General features: G+C 39.6%; 1 protein-coding gene across 24 annotated transcripts in view; it reads right to left on the reverse strand.

Annotated features, from left to right (window-relative positions):
* C2cd5 (C2 calcium dependent domain containing 5) overlaps positions 1 to 27,100 on the reverse strand; it is a 95,888-nt gene that overhangs the window by 32,111 nt on the left and 36,677 nt on the right. For 13 of the 24 annotated variants that reach the window (XM_036180646.1, XM_036180644.1, XM_036180639.1 and 10 more), the window contains 5 exons: positions 23,293 to 23,401; positions 11,945 to 12,059; positions 9,452 to 9,547; positions 5,433 to 5,624; positions 1,995 to 2,181 (listed from right to left, as the gene is read on the reverse strand). In XM_036180646.1, coding sequence (XP_036036539.1) covers positions 1,995 to 2,181; positions 5,433 to 5,624; positions 9,452 to 9,547; positions 11,945 to 12,059; positions 23,293 to 23,401 — 699 coding nt within the window. Of the gene's footprint in view, positions 1 to 1,994; positions 2,182 to 5,432; positions 5,625 to 9,451; positions 9,548 to 11,944; positions 12,060 to 20,642; positions 20,709 to 23,292; positions 23,402 to 27,100 lie in introns of all 24 variants that reach the window. The other 11 variants (XM_036180629.1, XM_036180640.1, XM_036180635.1 and 8 more) reach the window with 1 other exon arrangement.

Here is a 27,100-nt window from a genome sequence, read left to right on the forward strand (position 1 = left end):
AAGGTAAGGAAATCTAAGCATTAAGGTAGTGTAGAGGCACATGCCTGGAATCCCAGCTCTTAAGAGGTAGAGACAAGAGATTTGGAAATTCAAGACCAGCCTCAGCTATATAACAAGTCCAAGATCAGCCTGAGCTCCATAAAACCGTATCTCAAAAAGAACAAAAATAGGGCTAGAAAGATGTCAAGGAAAGGCATCCTCTGCCAAGCTTGATGACCTGAGCTCCATCCATGCAGCCCACATGGTGGAATGAGAGAAGTAAGTCACTTCCACAGGTTGTCCTTTGGTCCCCATATTTGCACCATGGTCTGTGCATCATGGGATGCACACACACACAAATAAATGTGAAACAGTAACAAGAGCAAAAAAGAAGCATTAAAGTGGAGGCATGGGAAATAGGAGAGGAAGTTCTTTTAACTTTGGATATTTGTATATTTAATCTATCAACTGTCAATTTTTCGACATTTTATAATGACGTCTACACATCATCTGAAACTGGTTCTAGGCAGTACTCTTCCAGAACGTAATCAGCATAGCCATAACTTAGCTCCTCATATCCACCACCAAGGAGCCCTGCCAAGCCTTAATATCACCTAACTACTTCTGCTCCATTCTCTGACTGATGACACACAACAGCCTTGAATTGCAGAACCAGATGGGCCTGGGTTTGAAACCACTGACAGTACCTAGGACCCTGTCACTCTGGAATGCCAGCCTGTGGCAACACTGTCTTCTCCTCTTAAGTGACACCCAGCAGGTGCTCCTATGTCAGCCATTACAGAAGCTAGCTTTTGGATCATGCAACTTGGGTGCACACAGTACAGCAGCCAGAAAATGGCAGGTGGTGAACTCTCCTCAAAATTTAAACAATTAGCCGGGTGGTGGTGGCGCACACCTTTAATCTCAGCACTTGGGAGGCAGAGCCAGGTGAATCTCTCTGAGTTCGAGGCCAGCCTGGGCTACCAAGTGAGTTCCAGAAAAAAGGCGCGGGATTGGGGATTTAGCTCAGTGGTAGAGCACTTGCCTAGCAAGTGCAAGGTCCTGGGTTCAGTCCTCCACTCTGGAGAAAAAAAAAAAAAAAAAAAAAGACAAAAAGGTGTAAAGCTACACAGAGAATCCCTGTCTCAAAAAACCAAAAAATAAAAATAAATAAATAATAATAATAATAAAATAAAAATAAAAAATTAAATAAAATTTTCATACTTGTGCTAATAGGAAATAAAAAATAGGAAATAATTTTGCATCTTAACTATAAATTTTTATAGAGAAAAGTCTAGAATATCCATAGATTTTATAAGTTAAATACTTCTATATGTCTTTAAAGTATGGCATGAAGAATTAAAATTTGAAAGCTGCAAACACAGATGAAAATCTTGTAAATGTCAACAGCCCAAAATATGAAAATTTAATAAAAGTTTAGATCATTGGTTTCAACTCAATAAACTAGGACTAATAACTTTTAGACTGATCACATTTCCTTAAAACCACATAAAAGCCAGTCACCAGACTCACTACCTAAAGTGTCTCCAACTATTAAAGGCTGGATGTCTGTTTCTTTAGCTAAGTCTACTTTTGTTTACTTATTCTTCTGAGACAGGGCCTTGCTATGTGGCCCAGGCAGGCCTTGATCTCCTGATCCCTGCCTCAGATGCCCACGTGACTATAAGAATGCATGACCACATCTGGCAATACTGTTTCTTGGATTATAAGGATACATGACCACATCTGGCTATGCTGTTTCTTGGACTATGAGGATGCACTACCACATCTGGCTATGCTGTTTCTTCGACTATGAGGATGCACGACCACATCTGGCTATGCTGTTTCTTCGACTATGAGGATGCACGACCACATCTGGCTATGCTGTTTCTTGGACTATAAGGATACACGACCACATCTGGCTATGCTATTCTTTATATAATCCTCTGAATTCCACACAACAGACTCTACAGCTACAGAACTGAGAAAAGCCAAGCAAAAGCTTCTCAACTCACCGCTAAGCCCATCAACATGTTTTCACCCACTGTGATCTGAATTCTTAGTCCAAACAAAGCATTCATTCCTTTGAGTTTGAGCTTGTTCATCAATTGAGTGTGAACTTCATACTCCATAAATGGCAGGAGATTACTGATAGCTGTGGCATTGGCTTCTGCCTGGGCTTTTTTTTTTAAGCGACATAACCTACAAAGGAGAATAATTCTGTCAGCGCATAGTATTACTGGTACCATTCTAAGAAATGTCCAGATGGGGATCTGATTCAGTGGAAGACTTCTTTAGATTTTTGATGTCTAAGGTCCAATCTCCAGCACCAATAAGAAACAGAAAAAAAAAAAAAGCATGCTCAGTAAAACACTAGTCTGAAACGTATTTGCTCTACTGTAATCTGTTGCTTTGCCATTTTTGTCACTCGGTGTGTCTTTACTGAAAGTTGTAGTTCAATTACATAGAAATTTAAAAATCCCAGAATCTCGAGAATTAAAATAATTAATGAGCAGAACCACTATACAATTAAAAATCTTAAGTTCCAGGGCTGGAAAGATGGCTCAGCAGTTAAGAACATTGGCTGCTGTTCCAGAAGACCAGATTTCAAGTCCACGTGCCCACATAGCAGCTCACAACCATCTCAAACTCCAGTTCTAAGGAATCTGATGCCCTCTTCTGGTCTCTGAAGGTACCAGATATGCACCTGGTGTGCATGCATTATCTCTATGCAGGCAGGCAAAACACCCACACACATAAAATTTTTAAAAATCTTAGGTTCCATAACTGTGTGTAATAGGGATAGATGAATAGCTGAGAGGAAGAGTAGGTTATGCACACAAGTTACTTGAGCATCTATTATGTAACAGAAAGCCTTTAAAAGGACCATACTTAGGGCTGGGCGGTGGTGGTGCACGCCTTTAATCCCAGCACTCTGGAGGCAGAGGCAGGTGGATCTTTTTGAGTTCAAGGCCAGCCTGATCTACAGAGTGAGATCCAGGAAAGGCGCAAAGCTATACAGAGAAACCCTGTCTCAAAAAAAAAAAAAAAAAAAGACCATACTTAGATCAACACATCACTCATAAACAACAATAATGACAGCCAGAAGACATTGATAAAGGCACTGTTCTAGGAAACACTTGCAACATAAAAGTAAACACATTTTCAGACAAACAAAAACAAACATTCATCACCTACAGATCATCAAAAAATACTAAAGGACATATGCTTAGAGGAGAGGGAGATAATCCTAGAGGGAAGCAGAAGATAGAAGAGGAAAAACACCAAATAGAATAGAAACATATCTTTATGAGGTAGGTAAGGCTGAAAGTACTGGGTCATAGCTTAAGCAAAGAAAGAGCTGTGACATTTGCACAGAAAGCACTCTGGTCAGAGGAAACCTGACCCATAAACTCCAAACTGGAAGGTAATGATGTGCAGCCCCAGAGCCAACCAAGAAACACCACAGTAGCTAGGTGCAGAGCCCACCAAAAATCCACAGATATAAACCTCCGCCCTTTGTTTAAATAAATGAGAGCTTGCTTACAACCTCCCAGAGTCTGTGTCGTTGACTCTGCATCTACCCACCACCCACACCCACCCCACCCACCCCGTCCCAGGGAACAGAGACAGCAAGACCCCAGCTGCAGAACCAGCAACATCTTAGAACAAAACTCAATGTAACATTGGAATTAAGCTGATGTGCGAAAGTTAAGAGGACAATATCAACAATTCCCTGGACATGAATGGGGTACTGTTTACTTACAGAGATGAGCAGGAAGTGGGGGACCATCAGTTCAACTAGAACAATGTGAGACACATATCTCTCATCATATTAGGGTGTGAAGTAGAGAGCTCTGTAGCTCTGAAGCTCAGAAGCACGTTTACACTGGATTTATAAATATGTACTCACAGGCATAAACATAGCACACATACCTATAAGTTGACAGAAGTTCCAAACCCATGGTTCCCATTAGGATGAGTCAATAGACTGAAGAGCATTCACTATGTTCAGATAAAGACTCAGTGTGACACTGTGAAATCAAAGGAGTCTCAAGGAAAAAAAAGGACCAAGTGTTTCACTACTGCTGAAGTTTCAAGGTGAGGACAGAAACACTCAAGCGACCAGGGATCCTGGCAGCTGTTGGTAACCTAGACACTTTGTGGTGGACCAGCTCCCACACTTATTTACCAGGAACTCTTGAGGAATGAGGGATAAGAGACTTAGTCAGAAATAGAGAGGGAGAAACACAGAGAAAACACAGGATAGACTCAGGTGGGCCTGGATCCTTATCCACGAGCCCAGAACTTTATTCCAAAGGTCTATTTATAACAATACCAAGGGGTGGAGCAAAAATCCTCCCCCTTGCTAGTTAGACCCTTACAAACACCTGGTACCTGGGCCCATGGTCCAATCAACCTCCCATGCAGTCCTGCTGGACACAGCCACTAGGAAACCTTAACAACACTTAAAGCTCTTTGCTGCACGTGTGTCACACTGTAGGATATCCTACTCTAATGCTGAACAGCTGAGTGCCACATGAAAGACACAGTATGGAACACAATTTTAAAAAAAAAACAAAAAAACAAAAAACAAAAAACTAAACAATTAGTTCCAAAACATATCAGAGGTCTCTAAAGCAGTTGATGTTTAGCCACATTCCAAGCCAGTAGACAAGTTAATGCATGCATATAATAAAAGCTTGTACAACAGAATTGTAGAATATTATTTTAAGATGTATTGCATTTGTTTGTATTGTGGAACATTTGTTTAATGATGCAAAGATGTGTTGCATTCTTTTATGTTGCATTTGTTTAATTTTGTAACGCTGTGTTTCTTTGCCTGTTAAAACACCTGGTGATCTAATAAAGACCTGAACAATAGTGAGGCAGGAGAAAAGACAGGCAGGGCTCACAGGCAGAGAGAATAAATAGAGGAGAAATCTGGAAGAAAGAAGAAAGAACAAGAGAACAAACAAAGGAATCAGGGGCCAGCCACCCAGCCACCCAACCAGCCAGAGAGTAAGGGTGAAAGCAAGATTTACAGAAGAATAGGAAAAGGCCCAGAGGCAAAAGGTAGATAGGTTAATTTAAGTTAAAAGCTTGCTAAAACAAGCCAAGCTAAGGCCAGGCATTTATAATTAAGAATAAGCCTCCATGTATATTTACTTGGGGGCTGCGTGGTGGGCCCCCAGCAAACCAAAAGAGCTAAAGAGCCAGAAGAACAAAAAGCAAAAACAACCAACCACACAATTAAAACATTAAAGAAGTTCTTGAGTGTTATAGAGAGTGCTTTTTTTGTCAGCTGTATAAGTGCTAAAGACAAAGTTCAAATAGAATTGCCCAGTTGGTCCAGGATCAAACATGTCAGATACAATAGGTATCGTACAATGGGTTTATGACTATGTACCTCATGGTTTTTCAGAGATATCAGACAGTTTTCACAAACATACCTTGCCTGAATAAGACAACCTTTTCCAACAACAACTGCATCAGTGGGCAGGTCTATAGTTGTAAAGAGAACATCAGGGACTTTTTGTTTCCTGCAGTTGTAACAATATGTGAGATGAGCTGGAAACGGCATGTTTAGTTCATCATATGGTATATGGCAGAATCCACAGCCCACAGGCAAATTTTCTTCAATCCTATGTAAATACATTTAGAAAATAATTAGGTACTCTATTCAAGATCCAATACCTAGTCATCCTTTAAAAAAAGAATAGCAAGTAAGTGTCATAGAGCATTTCTAAAATATCTATGACATTTAAACAGTATATATTACATACATAGTATCTGTGTATAAACCCATACAACTTATACCAGAGCAATGGGAATACGGCTGTGACAAAATGCTAGCAACCATGAAATCAGAGCTATTACTAGTCCTCTAAGGAAAAAGGAATCATGTTATACTAATCCTGTTTGCTCATTTGCCATAATGCAACAGAGATGACTTTTGATGCAAAAATTAGAGGAGTGAATATCATAAAACAGAAGGAGCAAGCATAGCATTTCCCTAATCATTAGTAAATACTAAAACACACACACACACACACACACACACACACACACACACACACACACACACACCAAACAAAGAATAACAACTCTTGGTTGCCCATGGGAACCAAATGGTAAGATACTATTGAAGACACCATATGCTTTGGTTGAGGACGCACAGATAACAAGCTAGAACTGACCTGCAAACCTGCAAACCTTCACCCACCCTGCTAACCAGCTCACAGAGTACTAAGTGATATTCAGGCTTCTGGAGAAAAGTGTTACTCAGTAGTGGAGCCTGTGAATTACAACACCAAAATGTCAGGCAAAATGTGGTACAATTGTGGCATGACTACAGTTAGTAACCAACTGCTTTCTGATTGGATTTGAAGCCCATTCCATAAGAGAGAACTCATACCTAGTACTAGTCAGGAGCCCATGGCTGAAGAGGTCACAGACCCAACTGAGAAACCTACTGTTCCTACTGTTGTCTTGCTAAATGGACATGATGTCAAACTGCCTTCTAAACACTTACATTTATATCCATAAACTAATACTGATCTTAGCCTCATTCAGAGAAGCTTCTATCCGCTGTGGGTAGTGGTTAATGAAGAGACTCATATGTATTAAAAGTGCTGAGAATAAGTGTCTCAATGTAGCTCAGCCCTAAACAAAACATCTGTATAACCCCCACTGTGGTCAGGGAACATTGCAGAAGGAAGGGCGGAAAGAATGTTACAAACACAGGAGGCTGGGGAGGAGTTCTGTGAAACACTGTCTTCTGTAAAATGACACGACCATTTACTCATGAACACACAGCCACTGTAGTTACCTACACAAGATCTGCACAAAATAGGGACACTAACATCCCATCATGCATGAGGGAGGACCCTGAGACCCACTCCTGTTTGAGGCTACTGATATGTAGATAGTGAATGGCTGCTGAGAGAGGAAGAACTGTCTTCTGTGGAGTGGTCATTGGTATGTCGTCCGTGCTCCAGTAAGTAACTACCAACCCACGTGCCTAGAAGCAACCCTAATTAAATTCACTGGGACACCAAAAGACATGAAGCAGAGGGGACCTCTTGGGGAGAAGAGGTGTTCCAGTGGGAAAAGGGTGATGAGAGATGGTAATGGAGGACAAAATGACCAAAATACACTAAATATATGTACAAAATTACCGAGGAAGAAAACATAAGAATTATGGGAAATTTTTAACAACAAAAGTGTTTGAAAAGAAAAAACAGTGTTAGAAAAAGGTATACACTAAGATTTTTTATTTCTAGTAACTATTTTAACATTCCTAGAAGGCCAAAAGACCTACTTCATATGACATGCATATAACAAACCCACAACCACCCCATTCATTACAAGTGGTTCAGAAACAGTATGACTCCACACCAGTTACTTAACCTATCACAGCCTCTTCTATAAAACTGGAGTGACTATTTTGAAATGTTTTGGGGGTTTTCTTGGAAAATTAAGAAAGCCACAACTAAGTATACCTACCCTGCAAACTTAATCTCCTGACAGATGCAAATGCAAGTCTATTTAACCTCAATCAGCTGGGATACCACACTAGCCTGCTAAGCCACAACTGACCTCTTTTTTTAATTAACATTTATTTATTTGAACACAGGAGGATGACTTAAGTGGAACCGTTTTTAATTAAGCACTCTGCACAGATTTGAGTATCTACAGCAAAATCACCAATCACAAAAATGAGAGCAGTACAATTTATAGAAACATTTGAAACACAAAAAGTACAGAAAGAACGTTCTCTGAATACTGAGATTAAGGGGATCATTTTTCTTTCTACTCTGATATTCTCCAAATTATGTCTAGTATGCACTAATAATCCCATGGTTGTGAAGGGGATCTGGTTAGAGTAGTCAGCAGTAAAGGGAGTTGTCACCAAGTCTGTCCACTTGAGTTCGATCCCTGGAACCCACACGGTGGAAAGAAAGAGCTCATAACACATACAAGCTGTCCTCTGACTACTACCCACATGGCATGGCATGTGTGCGCGCACACACACACACACACACACACACACACACACACACACACACACACACTAGATGTTTTGAAAATATTTTATTAGAACTTGCTCTACCCTTCTAAACCACAAAACAAATACCAAGGACGTTTTGGAATACTTATCAAATTAGGTTTCGAAGACACTGAGGATGTAGCTCAGTGGCAAAGCCTTTGCTGAACATAACAAAATCCCAAATTCAACCACCGGTCATCTTCTGCCTTACTCAAGAGTGCAGTCAGATGGAGGTATCCCTGAGGCACAGTGGACTGTAGCCTGCCCAGCAAGCATACGTCCTGGTCCATTCCTCAGCCCAGGAGCTACACTGTGCATCAGGCAAATCACTCAGTAGTATAGTCCAATTTCTGGACAATGTCCCCTACTTAGAAGGCTCTAGCATATAGAATGGCCGGTATCCACTCAAAAGGCAATAACTAAGGTCCTCTTCTTTACCAATGCTAGCATATCATTCTACATTATATCCTCTTGCAAAGTTATACTTAATTGGAACATAGAGGACTTTCATATTTTTTCCTTAATTTATATAATAGTTATTTTTTATCAAAGTAGATGCCAATATTAAGCTAATAATTCTAATATATTTAAATATATTTATTTACATACACATTGGATAGTTTCATCTGTTTTTACATTCATTGACACTAACAGTTTAAAGGTTACAATAATTCAGTAAGTTAAAAGTAAGCTAATCTTACCTAACACTTTCATTTTCCATTTCACATGTATTAAAGTTATTTTTCATGAAGCTTTTAAGCAGTTTAGCACAATGTAGTAAGTGCTTTTCTTGTTTTGTGAAGGAGGAATTTATGAAAATGAGTTGTTTGTGAGGCTGAGACAAAAAGAGTAAAAGTAATTAAAAGTAATTAAAAGTGTATCCTTGCAATCCTTCTGCTGTTAGTCCCACCTGGACTTCATCCAGACACCAAAGACGATGTGCAAGGCAGAATGTTGTGGGGTATTTGTGCACCGTGTGAAAATGTATTTCTGTGATTGGTGTAAAAAAAAGCTGAATGGCCAAAAACTAGGAAGAAGTGAGGTGGGACTTCCAGGGACAGTAAGGACTCTGGGAAGAAGAAGGGAAGAGACACCAGGAGAGGAAACAGGAGGTGTAAGACGGAAGAGAGGTAATGCCATATGATAGAATGTAGATTAATATAAATGGGTTAATTAAAGTTATAAAAGCTAGTTAGAAACAAGCGAAGCTATAGGCTGAGCTTTTATAATTAATAAGAAGTCTCTGTGTAGTTATCTGCAGGCTAGCTACAAGGGCAGACTCCTGCACATCTATTACTAAGTGCCTGGTACTGGCTATGACACTCCCCAACTAACAGCCAATTACACAGAAAATTCTCCCAGGCTAAGACTTTGAAGAGTCAACCTCTCCCTTCTGCTTAGGAAAGAAGTGGTGACAACCTCTGATCCAAAGAGCCCTCCACAGTGCCTTCCTGCAGAAACCGTGGGTTCAGTACAGCTGCCGTGCCAGATGCCGATAAAATACAGACTTCTTCACTAGAAAAGAGAAACACAGGTTAACATTCCTAACAATAAACCTTCAGAAAATGCTAAATATCAAGAGTGACGAATTGAGTCCATATGTTAGATAGTATCTGAAGACTACACCCCTAAACCCAGGGCAAAAACATAAGCAAAGCACATATCAAATGCAAAGGGCAAAAACTGCTGCAAATTAGAAGCTGAAAAAGATAAATTAACAGTAATAGCTTCCTGAAAGATTAAATAGTTCATACTGTAATCTAGTAATAAGCTACCAAACTGTGTTACTCTCTAAAGCTTTATTAAAATTATTCTGAAAGCACAACTATGAAAATTATCTATAGTGCTATAGTTTCATCTGAATTAGAATCACAAAAGTATCTAAAACAGTACCCAAAATATATTAAATGAAACAAAGTGTATCATTCGTATATTTGTGTGGGTATATGTGTGTGTGTGTGTATGTGTATACACATGAATGATAGAAAACTTATTTTAAAAGGATTTCTTTTAAATTCTTCATTACAAATTGCCTGTCTTAAAAGCAAAAAAAATTAGGCAATAACAGATGTAACTGCTGAGTGGTATCACCCACAGCAAAATTCACCAGGATGGTCTTCAGCTACTCTGAATCTTTCCTCCAGCATGCTCCATGTACACGTGTGCTCTCCAGAATCCACACAAGCATTTATGTCATTCATGTTCATTCTTCATAGCTTAGTGCAAGTGTCAGTCATCATTGACACTTTTAAATGACAGTACACTCATATCCCATTTCCACTAACTTTCCCACCCTATTTCAGACTTCTGGTCCTCTGGGATCCTGAAGCATCCTGGGATATCTCAACAATAAAACTTACTTCTCCAACAGAATGTAAATTTCATGGCAAAAATCATGCCTTAACTATCAAATCCTTCAGACATAAAAGCATATGGCACTAAACAAGGTAGCACTTCCTACCAGGGAGCAAGATGGAGCAGTTACACTAAGTCGGTAGTTAGCAACAGCAGAAAACCTACTACAGAGGCTGGAGAGATAGCTCAGTAGTTAAGAGCACTTGGTGCTCTTGCAGAGGACCCAGATATGATCCCTAGTACCCAAAGGGTAGTTCACAATCACCTATAACTCCTGTTCCAGGGCATCCAACAGGCACACACATAGTATATATATACATGCATGCAGACATAACATTCCTACACATAAAGAAATAAATCTTAAAAAAGAAAAAAAAAAATCTACTCTGTGGTAATAGAAAGGTTTAAAGGTAGAATTGTGGCCTGAAACAGCAAAAAACACAAAATAATAGACAGCATGGCTTAGTAATATTCATATTTACTGCAAGTTACTGACTTTTCTCTGACAGTAATGATCAACACACGAGCAGAGTGTCTGGTAGTAAGAACTATGCAAAGCAGAGTGAAGTAAGACAGCACAGGGTCAAATGGCTCTTAATTACCACAATTATCAACTTTCTAGAAGAGCATGAAGATGGGCTTCAAGGACGATAAAATAACCAAAACCTAAGAAAAATATATGTGCCTAAGACAACAGGGTCAAAACTGAGTATAAAGGAGCAAGTGGTAATGGTGGGAAAACATTAGGTTCTAATATGAGAGTAAAATTTCGTAATTTCAAATTTTTTAAATGGTTTCGATGGATCCATCAACAAGTCTAAAACATACTCAAAAGTGGCAATGGAAGACTTAACAACAAGAAAGGCTGATTCTAGCTGCAAGGAGGGAGAGTCGACACATGACCAGGGCAGGACAACTGGAGACAGGAAGCCATCAGCAGAGAGCATGGGTGAAAGGTAGGAAGAAAAGAACCCAAAAACTTAGCAGTTAGGTAGGAGTGTTTCACTAGCAAGAAAGTATCCCGTTCCAGCTTATGAATGAAAGCACAGTGGCTTTGCTTTTTTCTTTATAGAAGGTCTATGTAGCTCTTGGCTGGCCTGGAATTCACTATGCTGCCCAGGCTGGCCTCAAACTCACTGAGAGACCTCTACCTCCCAAGGGCTGGAATTAAGGCTGCCTGAAGACTAACTAGAGACAGTTGGCAATTCATTTACAAAACACCTAGAGCTCCCTCCAAATGTCCCACTGGAAGGAGTCAGCAGAATCAGCAACTGAAGTGCCACAGGCCAAGGACTACTAAGTAGGTGTGCCAGTTATACACTCGTATGACCCTTCAAAGCTCAGTACACAGTTTGTATCCTCATCATTTTAACAGGTAAGCCAAGGCTCTCGAGTTTACAGAGATCAGGTGTGCAGGAGGCACCTAGAACCTTATTGGATACACTCAAGGCCCAGCTGGCCCCCCAACTGTGCTCCTCTTCTCAGACATGCAGCACATCTCTTCCCGCTCACAAGATAAGCCAATCACAGTGTCAGGAAATCCAAGCAGAGATTTACCAGATGCTAGTTGACTCGCTGTAGCCCACTACAGCATGGCAGCCTAAGGCTTTAGCATGTGACTTTATCTCTTGTCTGATTTCTGCCCACCATGCATCTCGAGTTTCTGGTTCATCTGAAAAATAAAGTTTAAGTCAATTGACTACCCCACAGCACATTATACATCAACAGGACATGTCTGCAGTAAGCCTGACTCTGGAGAGGAAGTACCGCCCCATACTTTACACTTCCCCTTTGTGAAAGTGCTGATTTCACACAAGAATCAAGATGGAGCTCTGCAACTTGACTGCTAGGACAGCCCACTCTGCTCTACTAGCTTTACTACTTCAAGGGACACTTGCAGGGCATGCATTTTAGTATAACGGCATATATTTTAAGAGCTGGAACTTAAAAATGAGAGTCAACTTTCCAGATTTCAATCTGGTTTATTTGTTTGACTGATTTTGGGGACAGCATCTCATATAGCTCAGGCTGGATTCAAACTCACTAAGTAGCTGAGGATAACCTTGATCTGATTCTTCTGCCTCCACCTTCTGAATGCTAGGGTCACAGGCATGTGCCACCACACCAGCTCAGATAATAAACTGAGAGGATACGTTGTGTCTCATCTCACTGAATGAATAACTTACATATACTATCCATAAATCTGATTAAAATTATGATTTCATATTCTATCACCTACTTTTATAATTCACTACATTCTGAGTTCTTCCCAAGGTAGAGATTCACCAATATTTATAAATGGTCTAAAAACTTTATTTGCCATTCTTTGATAAAGATGTAAGTCCTAGGGCCGAGCAAAAGGGTATAAAAGGACAAGCTAATCTAAAAAGAAAAAAAATTGAGGGGGGGGGGGTAGAAAAAGAAAGTACATTTAAAAGGTTAACACAAATAATTTGGTTGATAAGGGAAGGGAAAATTTCAAACACATAATAATAAACTCCATACATGGCCTATAACTTCAAAAGTAGATGATGGGCATGGTGAGCTGTGCCTGAAGTTGTGGCTATTTGGGAAGCTGGACCCATGAGTTTAAAACTAGCCTGGTCAACAACTAGAGTTTCTGTCTCTACCGTAACAAAGACTACTTAGGGACTAGGGATAAGCTAAGTCGTACGGCCAGCATGTAGAGGCACTGGGTTCACCCCAGTCACAGGGAATTCTAACATCCCTTGTAATGGGGCAGTATGGATGGAGGAGTGGCCAGATGCTTCTTAATCACCTGCATTTTGCAAGTGAGTAAGCACTGCAAGTGAAACTCAGTCTCCACGGGCAAAGGTGTGAGACTCAAAAGTGGACTATAACAACTAGTGTATCCTGACTGTTTCTTTGTGTGGTCACCACCCATGTGGGAGGACTCTGGAAGCTTAACTAGAGTACAACGCTAAGCTCTCACTGTACAACTGTATACAAAAGGTGCTACTAGCACAGAAAACCAAGCAAATACCACTTTCTGTTTTTACAAAGCAGTTACATCTAATTCTCAGCAGAGCTTTTCAGAATATATGAAGTGGAAGTATACTCACTGGTAGAGTAGAGAAGAAAGGAAGGAAGGAAAGGTTAAGAAGTGTATTAGAACTCACATCCCTGTGATGAGTGTGTCTCCTCCACAAGGAAGGAACAGCAAGGGGAGAGATGAGGAGGTAAATGTCAGCCAGCTCTTCATTAAGTCTGGGGTTAGAGACAGAGCTACCCTAAAAATTCCCTTCAGAGGAAAAGGAAAAAGCACAGACTTGAGGAAACTGGGGAAGATGAAAGGACAAGATAAAGGAAAGAAGAAAGAGCAGACGGCCCCCGTCCCAGACTATGCCCTGAGAGCCACAGAAACGTCCAGGTGGCCATCTGCATCTCCAGCCATTACAAACCTGTTCTCACATTCCTGGCTGAAATGAAAACACTGAGAGTCTGTACTCACATCAGCAAGCAAGAGACGCAGGCCTGCTTGGTGTTTGCTTTGTTTGAGATAGGACTTGCCTAAGTAGCCTCAAATTCACTATAGAAATCAAACTGCTGGAACTTGCTGCAATTCTCCTATCTCAGCCTCCCCAGTGCTAGGATTACGCCTGGCTAGACATGTGTGCTTGTATGCCAATTTAAATATCCATGTAGCCTTATCTTTTTCCAAAAGGAAATTATAGCAGAGAACAAACTATCACCTATGTAGTGTTCTCATCTATCAAATTATTTCTATTTCTAAGAAAGTAAGTATCACAAATAGAAATAATTTTGTCTAGAAAATAATTGTTTTGCTAAAACACTTATCAAATAAGTCAAACTTTTCTCAAACTCATGAATGGAATTTGCTATTTACTTTTTGAATTACTATAGAAGTTTGGACTATTTTCTAAGGCAATTATCGTATGCTATGTAAAAAACAGTTTTCTCACAGTAGACTCACCTTATCTGTACCATGAGTAACACATGGTAGATTCCCTGTTTTTAAAAAAGGGTTTTATAGGCAGCAATCTACAACACCATTTTAAAAATAATGAAATGAAGGGAGCTAGTTATTTTAAGCTTGAAATGTATTTGTTTAGAAATGCCCAGCATGTTCAAATGGAGAAATATTAACAGTTCCCTTGAGGTATGTGTAACCACGTAGAATACAGTTACTGCACATCACACTTACCTGGGTATAACATAAAACAACAGATAGTTAAACCAAAGCCATGAAAGAAAAAGTGGCTGATTACACCTTGAAGAGAGCAGGAGCAAGAGCGAGCTGACTGAGCGCAAGTGCAGCATTCATACCCCTCAGGCAAGCTCACAAGCAGCCTTCATTTTGACACAGCCACACAAGTGCATGAGATGCCAGGACTATACTTAGCAAAGTATTGAGGAGTGTAAAAAGCTACTTATATGACATGGGCACCAAGGAAGCAAATGGCATGTGTCCACACTCTGGAAAATGTTCCATTTGGTTTGAGCTAAAGCAAAAGCTAAGGAACGAAGGGTTTGCAAAGCAGATTTGGCAAACAGGAGCCAGGAACGGTGATGTTTTGGCGCATGCTCGGGTCAGGTGACAGCATGGACTGAAAACTATGGCAGCTCACTGAAATGGTCACAGAAAGGAATGGCCCTAGACTCTAGGTGAGAGCAAGGCAAGCATACAGGAGGAGCACTTCATCAGTAGTCACTCTGGCAACCATGGCCACTATACTGTAAGCAAGAGCAAGGGATGAAAGTTATTCGACTGCAGAAAAATTCAGACTAATCAGTTTATTTAGTATTCAGAAAGAGTCTATTTATCTTTAAAACCTGCACTATAATCATGGTAAAAAAATGAACCACAGACTCAGAATATTTATAATTAGTATGATCTTATTATCAATAAAAAATCAGCTATATCACACTATTTAATCTCTATAAAGGACTTTTTTGAGGTTTAATAATTACTAACTAAATTTTAATAGGAAACACACTATTGAACCTATTTATTTTATTCACTGTACCAAACCATAAATCTGACATTCTATCATACTTTTATAAAAAGCAAAACAGAGTCTGGCTTAAAAATTATCCATGTAGTACACGGGTACTATTAGTCATTTTAGGAAAATACAGCTGAGATGTGAACTCATTTAACAAGTATTCCAAAGGTAATAAGAAGATGATTTCCATATAAAATGCCATATTCCTAATATCTATACAATTATTTTTAATTAAGAAAATTTTTCAGGAAAAATTAAATTTTAACTATTATACAAATTATATTTCACACTATTTTAAGCTTCTTTTCTATGGGTCAAACTTATACAGATTATACAAATCTCTTAACATCTCCTTTTAGCAGCTGACATGCACTAGGCTTTATTCCAGCTCACCGCTAGTTCTCAGGGTGTTACCACTGTGGCTGGCAGCAGAGCCCACTCTTTTCTACTGGTGCTTTTCTAGAGCATGGTCACAGCTTGATATCTTGCCATCTTTTTGTTTCAGAAGTGTGGGTGGAACTACATAGTTTTTGTTTGTTTTTTGCTGAAACAAGGCTTAACATGTAGCCCAAACTAGCCTCAAACTCACAACCCTGACTCAGCTTCAAACATACCATGATTATGAGCCACCACATCCAGCTTAACCTAACTTAAAAATGACCAGGAGATAAAGGTGTTGGGCTGGATCAAGCAAAGGCTGACTATGACCATCTCTAGCTGCTGAGGTATGCAGAGAAGCTGCATTCCCAAACAATGGAAAGTGACCTCCCCTGGAGTAACAGAAATTAAAGAGTTCAGCTTCAACAGAGTACACAGCCTCAAACTGGGTAGAGATTAGAACCAGCCTGAGAAAAAGATCTTCACTGCCCTGTAAACGGTATGTAGGGAGAGAGAGAACATCAAAGTCTAGATGTCAGTGTGATAGCTGGCATATAAGCCATACTGCATCTAACTGAACACTGCTACTTTTCAAAGCTAGACATAATTGACTGTAACCGAAACCTCACTGACTATACATCACGTAACGGGTGCATACAGCAAGCATGCCACACATGCTGCTGCTAGGACTTCTTGGCCTTTCCACTTCCTGAAAACTGACTATAGTTGAGAATCAAGTGCTGTCTACATCCACCTTCTCACCTGAGCCTTGGTGCTCCAGAAAAGAACAGCTGAGGCCTTCAGCAGAATTCACACTCCTGGGGAGCCTGCATGACTTCTAACTAATGACTTAGTGTTCTAAAACTAACGAAACCATTCATGAACAGGATGCCGACCTGGTTTAATGATGTCCCTGGGTGCCAAGACTCAACTCACATGAGCGTGTCACAAGCATTCACTGATGGTTTCCAGAGTGTTTAAGGTTTGTTAAAACAAAACAAACCAACAAAATGAATGAACAAATTCAGATGTTATTTCCTTATACATCAGCTGACTCACATTTGCTTTGTTTTGTTTTGTCTAGGTCTCTCTACATAGCCATCGCTGTTGAACTCACTCTGTAGACCAGGCTGGCCTTGAACTCAGAGACCTGCCTGCCTCTGCCTCCCAAGTACTGGAATTAAAGGTATGCATCACTACACCCAGCTGGTCACATTTTTTACAATTTAATATTTTGTAAAGTAGTAAATTTATTTTTCAAGCTTTTAACTGAATTTTTACTCCCAAAATGAGCTTTCTATAAAAAAAAAAAAAAAAAGATTGTGATTAACAAAAAAGCAGGTAACTAAAGCTTGCCTTATAATTCAAGTCTATTATGATTGAAGAAAAAAATAAATATATGTCCTAAAATTCATGATTCATCTAAAAATATTCTTAAAACTTAAAAAAAATTCTCAAAACCAAAAACAGCAATCCTTTTAAACAATTTGTTTTTCCTAATTCTGAACATAAGTCATCAAATCAAAAATACTGTGTGAAGATTACACCCTCCCCTTGCCTGAGAGCTGACGGGCACCTGTTCTGCATGCCACATGTAGAAGCAAACCCTGATGACTTCATGCTCCAAGTATGCTCCATCCATGGTTAAGATGCAGGTCCCAAAGCCAGGTCACTTAGGCTGCGATTGTGGCTCTGCTGCCTTCTACTGATCCTGTTTCGCTTTATTCACCCATACAGTAGGATTAGAGTCGCCCTCAAAGATCTCTTAAGACTCAAATAACTTGCTATTGTAAAGCACTCAGATGGGGTCTGGCATGTAGTAAAATACTCAAGACTCTCTGACTTGTCTCTAGGTCTATGGAGAGGCAGTATCTGCCAGGATGACCAAAAGGCGTATTATCATTGTCTCATTACCGTGATCTCATGGCAGCCAGAGTATCAAGGAAGAGCAGTAACATCTCAGCCTCCTTTCCAGCTGCTAATAATCCACTCTACCCCCACCCACACGTGTCCCACTTTTCTCAAATTCTGTTCACAGAACAGAAAAATCAGGAAACAAAAGGTAACATCATAATAAGTTCTCAGGTTCATGAGATGGGTTCACTTCTTCCTAGTGCATAAAAATGACCCATCACTGTGGTTAACTTGGGACAAGATGGCTAAGACAAAAGCAAAGGGCAGGAGGCTAAGGCACACCCTTTATATTCTGTGAAGTCACTATCAGCCCTTAAGAGAAGCACTGGCTAAGATGGACTCAAATGCTGGAGGCTTAGAACAGCAGAGTATGCATGCGTACGGGGTTAAGTACCTTACTGAAAGAATTAGAAACTTATGAAAACCTGATATATAACCTTCAAACATGAGCTTAAGAATTAGCACAGTCCCTAACACAGTTAGCTATGCCTGTTTCCACTCTGTATCACACAACACAGTAACACACTTAATACTTTTCTATCATCTAAGAACATAAGTTTCATAAAGACAGGGCAATCTTTGTCCTCTAGTGCCTAACTGCGCAGTACAAAATAAATACCAATTCAGTCATGTATCACTCAATGATAGAGACACATGTTCTGAGAAATGCCACACTGGCCAGTGTTCACCACTGTGAAAACATCATGGTATGCAATGGCACACCAATCCCAAGGCAATATGATCTTATGGGACAATCATGATGCATGATCCATGACCAGAAAGTCATTATATAGCACCACATTGTAAATGCTGTGTGTCGTATTTTTCACCCTGTAAGATTTCTGAACTAAGAAAGTCTAGTAACTAACAAATGTTTCTCATTCAGAATTCTCTTTTCTCTTGCTCTTCCATGACTATTATCAAACTGACTGAGGCCTCACATTATTTAAGGTGTCAAAGAACTCAAGAAATAAAGAATGAATAATTTTGGAATTAAACAGTATTTACAATTACTCTTACTAATGGGAGTCAATTCTTTGTTTGGATTTTTTGTTTGTTGTTTTTTTAACTTTTATGTATGGGTGTTTGCCTGCATTTATGGTTGCACCACGTACATGCAAGTACCCCCATAGAGGCCAGAGGAGGGTACTGGATCCCCTGGAATTAGAGTTAGAGACAGCTGTGAGCTGCCATGTGAGTGCTAGGAATTAAGCATGAGGCCTGTGGATGAACAGTCAGTGTTCTTAACTACTTGAGTCATCCTTCCAGACTTAAGTGTGGTCAATTTGTGACATTTTGACATAACACACTTTATTCAGAATTATCAAATTGTTTTTTCTAAATTAATATTAAAATCAGTCTTATTTCTAAATGTAACTATCCTAAGGCCTGGATCATAGGATGGTACTACGGACATATTAATCTAAAAGCATTGTCTTTATACTCCAGCTGTTCTGTTGTTTGTTTAGTTCCTTCTTCTGAGAGCAGTCTCACATCATAGCTTAGGCTGGCCCTGTAACTACCTACACAGTCTAGTCTGCCCCTCTCACCCATTCCTACGACCCCTCCATGTGGCTCCACAGCCACTTCTCTTTTGTACACTTCTCATGTGACAGGACATTCAGTGATGGCAAGATATACTGCTTCCTCAACCATGTCTGTCCTCGTCCCACTGCTGCTCTGTCTGCCTGAGACAGTACCCTTGTGTCCCAAAGATTTAATTTCTGCGCTTTCCATTTATAAAACTTTTCTGTCATCTGACCAACAACTATCACACCCTAAAAGTGGCTGATCTTCCTTAAGTTGTTAGTAGTCGATATCATTTTTATACACAACCTATTTTTTTAATTGCTCTAAGTTAACTGTGTATTGGAATATATTCTTACTTTATAAAACAAATCTTATAGGGTATATTTTATTTCCTCACTAAAAAAATCAATCAACAAAACATAATCATTTTCATTTTAGTGAATGTCAGCACAATGGAAAAGCCTGTCTAGAAACAGGTAACTTCCTTAAAGAGTCAGAAATTAGGATCACTTTACATTTGCACAGGCTGACACAGCCAGATCATGAACATGACTCACTCTTAGTCAAACACTACACAGCAGAGCTTTCATTTTTGACTCCTGCATACAAAGAATACTGAAAGGAAAATGTTACCTAAAATGCTGAGCCCTTTGGTACTTTTGCTTCACTATAAAATACAGGGACACAAAGAACTGACAACATTCTTTAAATACCAGCTTTAGCATTTAATTAAAATAGTTCCAAATTTTAATCTCAAAAATAATTTTAGATATTTATATTAGTAAGAAAATGTTTTTATCAAAAAGAAACTAATTGACATTACTAAAACACATCATCAGCTGTAAAATTTTCTTATTTTTTTAATTGCTACAGACTATATTCCAATTACTTATAAAGAGAAATTAGAATGTCATATGGAAGGAGGAAAGCTTAGAGATGTTAATCTCCCTGGAAAATCTGTCCTGCTATGAAATTTTAGAACACATCTAGCACTATATATGCAAATGCTGATTCACATTTCCTGGTAATTTATAAAACAGTAAAAATTCTCTATTAAATCTGATCATGCAGTTTAAACATGCTTTAAGGCTTATCAGGCTGGTTGTTTAATGTATTTAATAAATGCTGCTTGATGGTAAAGCTAATGCCTGTATCACTTACCAGATAGGAAAACACTGGCCAAAATTCATAAACAGAATTTAATTATATTCTGAAAGTTAGTCACATAAGCAAAGTCATTCATAATTTATGGTATGGTTTTGATGTGCTTTAGTTCATGTATTTTTATACTTGTACTTTTATGCAAATTACAAGTTGTGACATAACTATTACAGAATGCATCCATGTGACTGAATTGATCTATTTAATCTAGAACATCTCTAAAACCTCACTGAGCTGCCATAATTTCTGTCAGCATATGTAATACTGAATGACCAGTAAAATACCTGAATTGAAACTATTCCAGTCTAGCAGTTTGTAAGATCTTGTGTTACCCATAATTCCGACAAAGGCTGAGTTCAAAACAGCAAATTAGTTGATCAGTTTTAGGTGTAGAATAGTAGGAATAAAAGAAAAAAAAAAAAAAAACTACAAACAAGAACACAATTGACAACAGCACTTGACAGGAACTGGAAGACAGACAGCAGAGTTAATAAGAAATAGAGACAGGAAAGGCAGGAGAAGCAAGCTACAGTCACCTACAATTAGCTGTCATTTGGTCCCCTGGGTGCTCAGAAACCACCCCGTCTTTCTGTTTATGCTTCTACTTGCCTGGTATTTAACAAAGGAAGGAGCGCTAAGAACTCAGAAGTCATCACCAAGAGAACTAGTTAGTGGCAATGTGTTTGTTTTGTTGTTTTGTTTTTGTTTTTTATGAGACAGGATTTCTCTGGCTGTCCTGGAACTCACTCTGCAGACCAGGCTGGCCTCAACAGAGATCCTCCTGCCTCTGCCTCCCGAGAGCTGGAATTAAAGGCGTGTGCCACCACCACCTGGCTGGAGCAATGGTTTTAAAATAAGATTGTTACCCTTTTCCACTGAAAATGAAATTAAAATGTCTCATATTCACTAGTTAAAAACTAACTGCAAGGAAACACACTGCATATGTATCTCTCCCAGCATAGCAGCAGTGCCCATCCCACTTATCGCTGTGATAAGTCTAATCCAGGGCTTTACAGAGTGTCACCATCCAGCTTTTCTCAACAAACTCTCTCTTTGCACAGAAAAATTACTTGAGGGGCTCAGAGAAGCTGTTAGGTAAATGTTCCGTTTTAGTACACAATGCATACATAAAAGAATCCAAAGAGAGTTTATTTTAAATCAAAATAAGATATTGGGACCATTAGAATTACATTTGATAAGTATTAGACTAAAAACAAGCCAAACTAAAAATGTTAACTCTATACTATTCATAGTATTTGCATATAGATATATGCACTTGAACTTCTGAGAATAATTCATTAATAGTAACTGAGGCTTCCCATGCATGATGCACAGCTCTTCTGAGAGACAGGAGGAGAAAACTGGTGAGCAGCTAGTTACAGCATACAAAATTCATTCTAAGAGGACAGTCTCTCTCCTGGGTTCTCAGATTTCTAGGCTGGAATGAATTGGTGGGTATGGTAAACTCTCAAGAAGATTTTGTAAATGTAAGTAACATTTTGAGGTAATTATCTCCATTTAAAGCTAATTTAAATAACTTATTTGGAAGCAACAAAATGAAAGAAGACATCAATTAAATACACTTCTAAAACTGTTTTGGATAGTATCATGTGAATGAGTGCCATCAAAACATCAGTCAGTCATCCATGGAAAGCATAGTGACCATCAGGTTTCATAGCCTGGTCTTTCCTTACACTTCTTGGAACTGAATTTGCTACAGAAAGTTAGAATTTCATGTGCTACATGGTAGCTGTCTGACTGCCCTCTAAGTGCTACAGGGTAGACAATACAGTAAGAAAAATGAGAACTTACACTGACCATAAAAGTAAAAAAGGAGCCAGGCGGTGGTGGCACACGCCTTTAATCCCAGCACTTGGGAGGCAGAGGCAGGCGGATCTCTGTGAGTTCGAGGCCAGCCTGGTCTACCAAGCGAGATCCAGGAAAGGCGCAAAGCTACACAAAGAAACCCTGTCTCGAAAAACCAAAAAAAAAAAAAAAAAAAAAGTAAAAAAGGGAGAAAATAAACCAAATTGAAACAAAATACTGGAGCTGAGATCATGTATTTGCTCACTTTAGAGCTAAATAAACATGAATAGCATTGCCTTTCTGAAGTCACATTTGCAGTTAGAAGAATTCCATTCTTCTTGGATAAAATCAAATCACAGAGCACCAATTAAATTTAATTGTAAAGAATGGTTAATGCTCTGTTATACTCAAAAGCACTATCCATAATATTTTCCATCCCAATCATTGTCAGAGCATTCTTTTCTTCTTTTCCTACATGTCACAAAGAAGTTGCTGGAAGTGATGAATTAATGGCTTCTAAAATATACAAAAGTACAGATGCCAACATTGCTTCAGGTTTATGGTGCTTGAGCAAATGTCTGGGCATGAAATACAACTACCTAGGGAGCTACCATTATTGATGATGCTTGTTGTAGAGTGAGAAAATTCACCCGGGGGTTCTAACCCAAGGCCCTAAAAGTGCCAGGACTTGGCTGCCTGCCTTCTGCGTCACTCACATGTTGTTCTCTAAAGACGTGAGCTACTGCCCCTCCTTGTTTGGCCACACGGGCAAGTGAAACATAAACAACTTCATGTAATGGCCAAGAAGGCCAGACAGTAAAAGCCTTTAACTCCTTAAAGCAAATATAACGCTAACCCAAACATTAATTAACGAGCCCCTCAAAATGACACCCTAGCCAGAAATAAATCAAAAGGTGCTCATTTGTTATACATTAAAAATAACTAAAATATACTTCTTAGTTTACCTTTAACTGCAATTACTGAAAATATTTCAAAATAACATGTGCCAGTTTATAATCTGTTTTCATCTCTCTTCCAGTTAAATTTGCTTTCAATATTCACCAAAATCAATTTTTACAACCACATCTCAAGTAAAAGCAGTAAAATCAAACTTATCAGAAAACATACCAGGATTGTGGATCCGATCTAAAAGTTTCACAGAGCGTGCACTAACCACACCACCGACATGCACGAGGAGTCCAGGAGGAAAGGCCGTCAAGGTGAGGAAGGGGAATTCCTGGTGAAGACAAGGACAGAACAGATAAGACCAAATGGACAGTAGAAGGCTCTGCTCATGCAGGTCCTAACCCAGGAAATGCATGGCCTGAAAAAATACACTGCACCTGCTTTTTCCTTAAAATTTCCCAGACACACAGATCCAAATCTGTTCCCCTACATCTGAGGTGGCATTCAGAATCCACTTGCCTTATCAGTTCTGAGTTAGGGGAAATGTTCAAGAGTCCCCAGCTGAGCTACTCAGAACACACTCTTCTCTCTTCTCCAACTCTATTCCAACACCATTTCCCAATGGCACAGGGCTGGACAGCCTAGCAACCCATATGCCTTTCTCAGTAACGATGCCTCTCACATGCAGGCAACACAGGTTATTGAAAAGTATTTATTCCCAAGGCCTGCATGCAACAAGAGGCCTAGAAAAAGGGAATGTGGGACATGGAGTAAAAGGATAGGCACTCTGGAGAACAAGAAAGAGAAAGTAAACAGCTAGGTGAAGTGAGAGCCAATCTCTGTGTGGCCAGAAGCAAAAAGAGCCACATACTGTATGTGAAGCAGAAGAAAGAAGCCCACGGTAGAGTTAGGGAATACAAAATCCTGCAGGTTCTCCAAGATGTGGCTCCCCTTCTGCCTTAAGAATGACAAGAAGATCTCAAAAGAAAAGTGAAATGATAGGGAACTCACTCAAAGAGCACCAGCAGGAAAGGGGAATGTCTGTGGGTGCCCAAACATGGGCCATGGGCCATGGAAAAAGTGGATGCAAGGAAGAGGTGACGGCTACCTGGCCTGCCTGGCTGTGAGATGAGTGCAGCTCTCTTAACCGGAAGTCACTAACCAACAGCCCTGACCACTTTCAACATAATAAGAGCTGGAAAACAGCCCAACAAACCCTCAAAGGACTGCAAGTATTAAGGTTCATGCACTGTATTCCCCAGGCATCTCCACAGGGGATGCTCACACTGGTAGAAAGTAGCTACAGATGCTAAAAATACTTGTCATTCAAAAATTCATCATTATCAAATTTTCTAGGCCACAGCATACTAAATGCAACAAATAAAAAGAAAGAGCAGCTACTAAAAATAGGCACATATAAAAGCAGCAAGACGACCAACTGGCTGCTTGAAGCATGGAATTACAAGATTGCTGAAGCACAATGCATAAGGCAGAGCAACTTGCAATTTTCAACGCAAAGTAACTATCCTGCACACCTGCATAAACCTAAAAAGTGCACCTGGGTGTGCATATACATAAACACATTAAAATCCAGTCAAAACTCAAGTGACCTTTACTTTAGCAAGGGCCAGAACTGCTACACCGTATAAGAAGGGTAAAAAGCAAATCCATAGTATTGTTTATGTTTGACCTAGACTGAAACATGGAAGTGAATATTAGGAAATACATGGCTAAAGATATAGAATATGTTTTGTCAAAAATGTATCCTTATTTTCATCTGAACTTTTATACCTTAAATTTTAAATTAGACATGTATAAGTGGCTAATGTTATTAAAATGTAGTAAATTAGGTCCATAGAATTTTCCAGGTTTTTTTTTTTTTTTTCAATTTTAGGAACACTTACATTTTTGTTTGTTTGTTTGTTTTTATTTATTATATTTGCGTTTTAATTTTACACATCAGCCATGGGTTCCCCTGTCCTCCAACCTCCCACCCCCCCCCCCGCCTTCTCTCCAGCCCCTCCCCTCCATTCCCATCTCCTCCAGGACCAAGACTCCCCTGGGGATTCATTTAGACCTGGTGGATTCAGTACAGGCAGGTCCAGTCCCCTCCTTCCAGGCTGAGCATGTGTCCCTGTGTAAGCCCAAGGTTCCAAACAGCCAGCCCATGCACTAAGGACAGGTCCGGGTCCCACTGCCTGGATGCCTCTCAAACAGACCAAGCTATTCAATTGTCTCACTTATCCAGAGGGCCTGCTCCAGCTGGGGCTCCACAGCCTTTGGTTCATAATTCATGTGCTTCCATTAGTTTGGCTATTTGTCCCTGTGCTTTTCCAATCTTGGTCTCAACAATTCACGCTCTTACAGTCCCTCCTCTTTCTCGCCAATTGAACTCCTGGAGCTCCACCTGGGGCCTGGCTGAGGATATCTGCATCCACTGCCATCAGTTATTGGATGAGAGTTCTAGAACACTTACATTTTAAAAGTTCTTAAAATATCTAAGTTATATGATGGTCTCAAAGAATAAAATGTACTTTATACTTATTCTTTATACATCCATCTTTTAAATATTAAGACAAAAACCACTGTAAAAAGAAGAAAATGTTTGTAAGCTAAATGGAAAACACAACTTCCAGCCCTGGGGACAGCAGCGCAGTCCAGAGTCTGCTGAGCTCTTCTATAGACGAGATGGAGAGACGAGTAGGAGGGAGGGAAGGGGGAGGGAAGGGAGAGGGAAGGGGGAGGCAGACCAGGGGACTGGATAAAGGATGAGCTAGGAAGTTTCACACTAAAACTAGTCAGAGCAGAAAACACAATGGCTGCTTCAAGAGGCACCAGCTCACTCTGCTGATGATGTCTCTCTTACACAGCCCCAGTCCATCTAGCCAGCACATTGATTCACTTTAAAATACAAGATTTAATCAACAATAGGCAAAAACTATCAGGATTATTTGGGCCAAGTCCATCTAAAAAGTATTCTCCAACTAAAGAAGTTACTGTTGTTACTGACAGCAAGTAAAACATGGCCATCTCCACATCACAGGAGACTGCTGGCACATGCTGACCTATGCCAGGGCCTATGTTAAGTGCAGAAAATTACTTTCAAAACTGCCCCAACCCAAAGAGAGGTGCTATTATAACTCCATATTTTAGAAAGCAGAAGATGGCAGGGCCTCCTATTCCCATCCTCCTTAGCAGTAAACCTTAACACCTATATTTGTTCTTATTTCTCATTAAATATCGTTCAGAACTTGGTTTAATTTAGTCTGTGCATTCCACCTGCTGAATTTATAGAGTTGCTCTTTTTTCCCTCCTGTGACAAAGGCAGCTTCCCCAAGATCAGTCCAAGTATGCTATGCTTTCAATGTCTGAAAGTCGGTTTGAGAAACTAGAAAAAGACACATTCTTTAGAAAGTCCATTAATGTTTAAAGTAGCCTTTCCTGTTGTCCCCAGACATATTTTACTTGTTGACCTTTGATATAAGCCAAGAGCATGAATTATAAGAATATTTGATAGTGTGTCTTTAAAGAAAGGTAGTTGAAAAAAATCAATAAAACACAGCAGAAGTATTATTTTCAGTAGATTTACATGGAGTTTTTCTTTAAGATATAAATGGCTCAATTTTTATATCAACTCTTTTGTCATCCCCAGAGCACACAGTGAATTTCTAAAGCTGAAGAGATGGCTCAGGAGTTAAGAGCAGCCACTGCTCCAGAGGACCCAGATTTGGTTCCCAGCACCCATGTCAATCAGCTCACACCACCTATAACTCCAAGTCCAGGGGATCCAATGCCTTCTGCTGGCCTCTGCATGCATGCAAACACACATGAGCATACACATACAGACACATGCACATCATTAAACATAGAAATACATCTTAAAAAGCAACCCAGCACCATGCTAGATCCCTGCAATGATTAATCATACAATTTTAACCTACTTACTAATAAGGAGATCTTAATTCACTATAAATCCACTTTTTATCCATGTTTCCCAAAAGTATGTTCCTTGAGAACAGGCAAATAACTA

The sequence above is a fragment of the Onychomys torridus genome, chromosome 3 (assembly GCF_903995425.1).
Source record: "Onychomys torridus chromosome 3, mOncTor1.1, whole genome shotgun sequence".
NCBI lineage: Eukaryota > Metazoa > Chordata > Mammalia > Rodentia > Cricetidae > Onychomys > Onychomys torridus.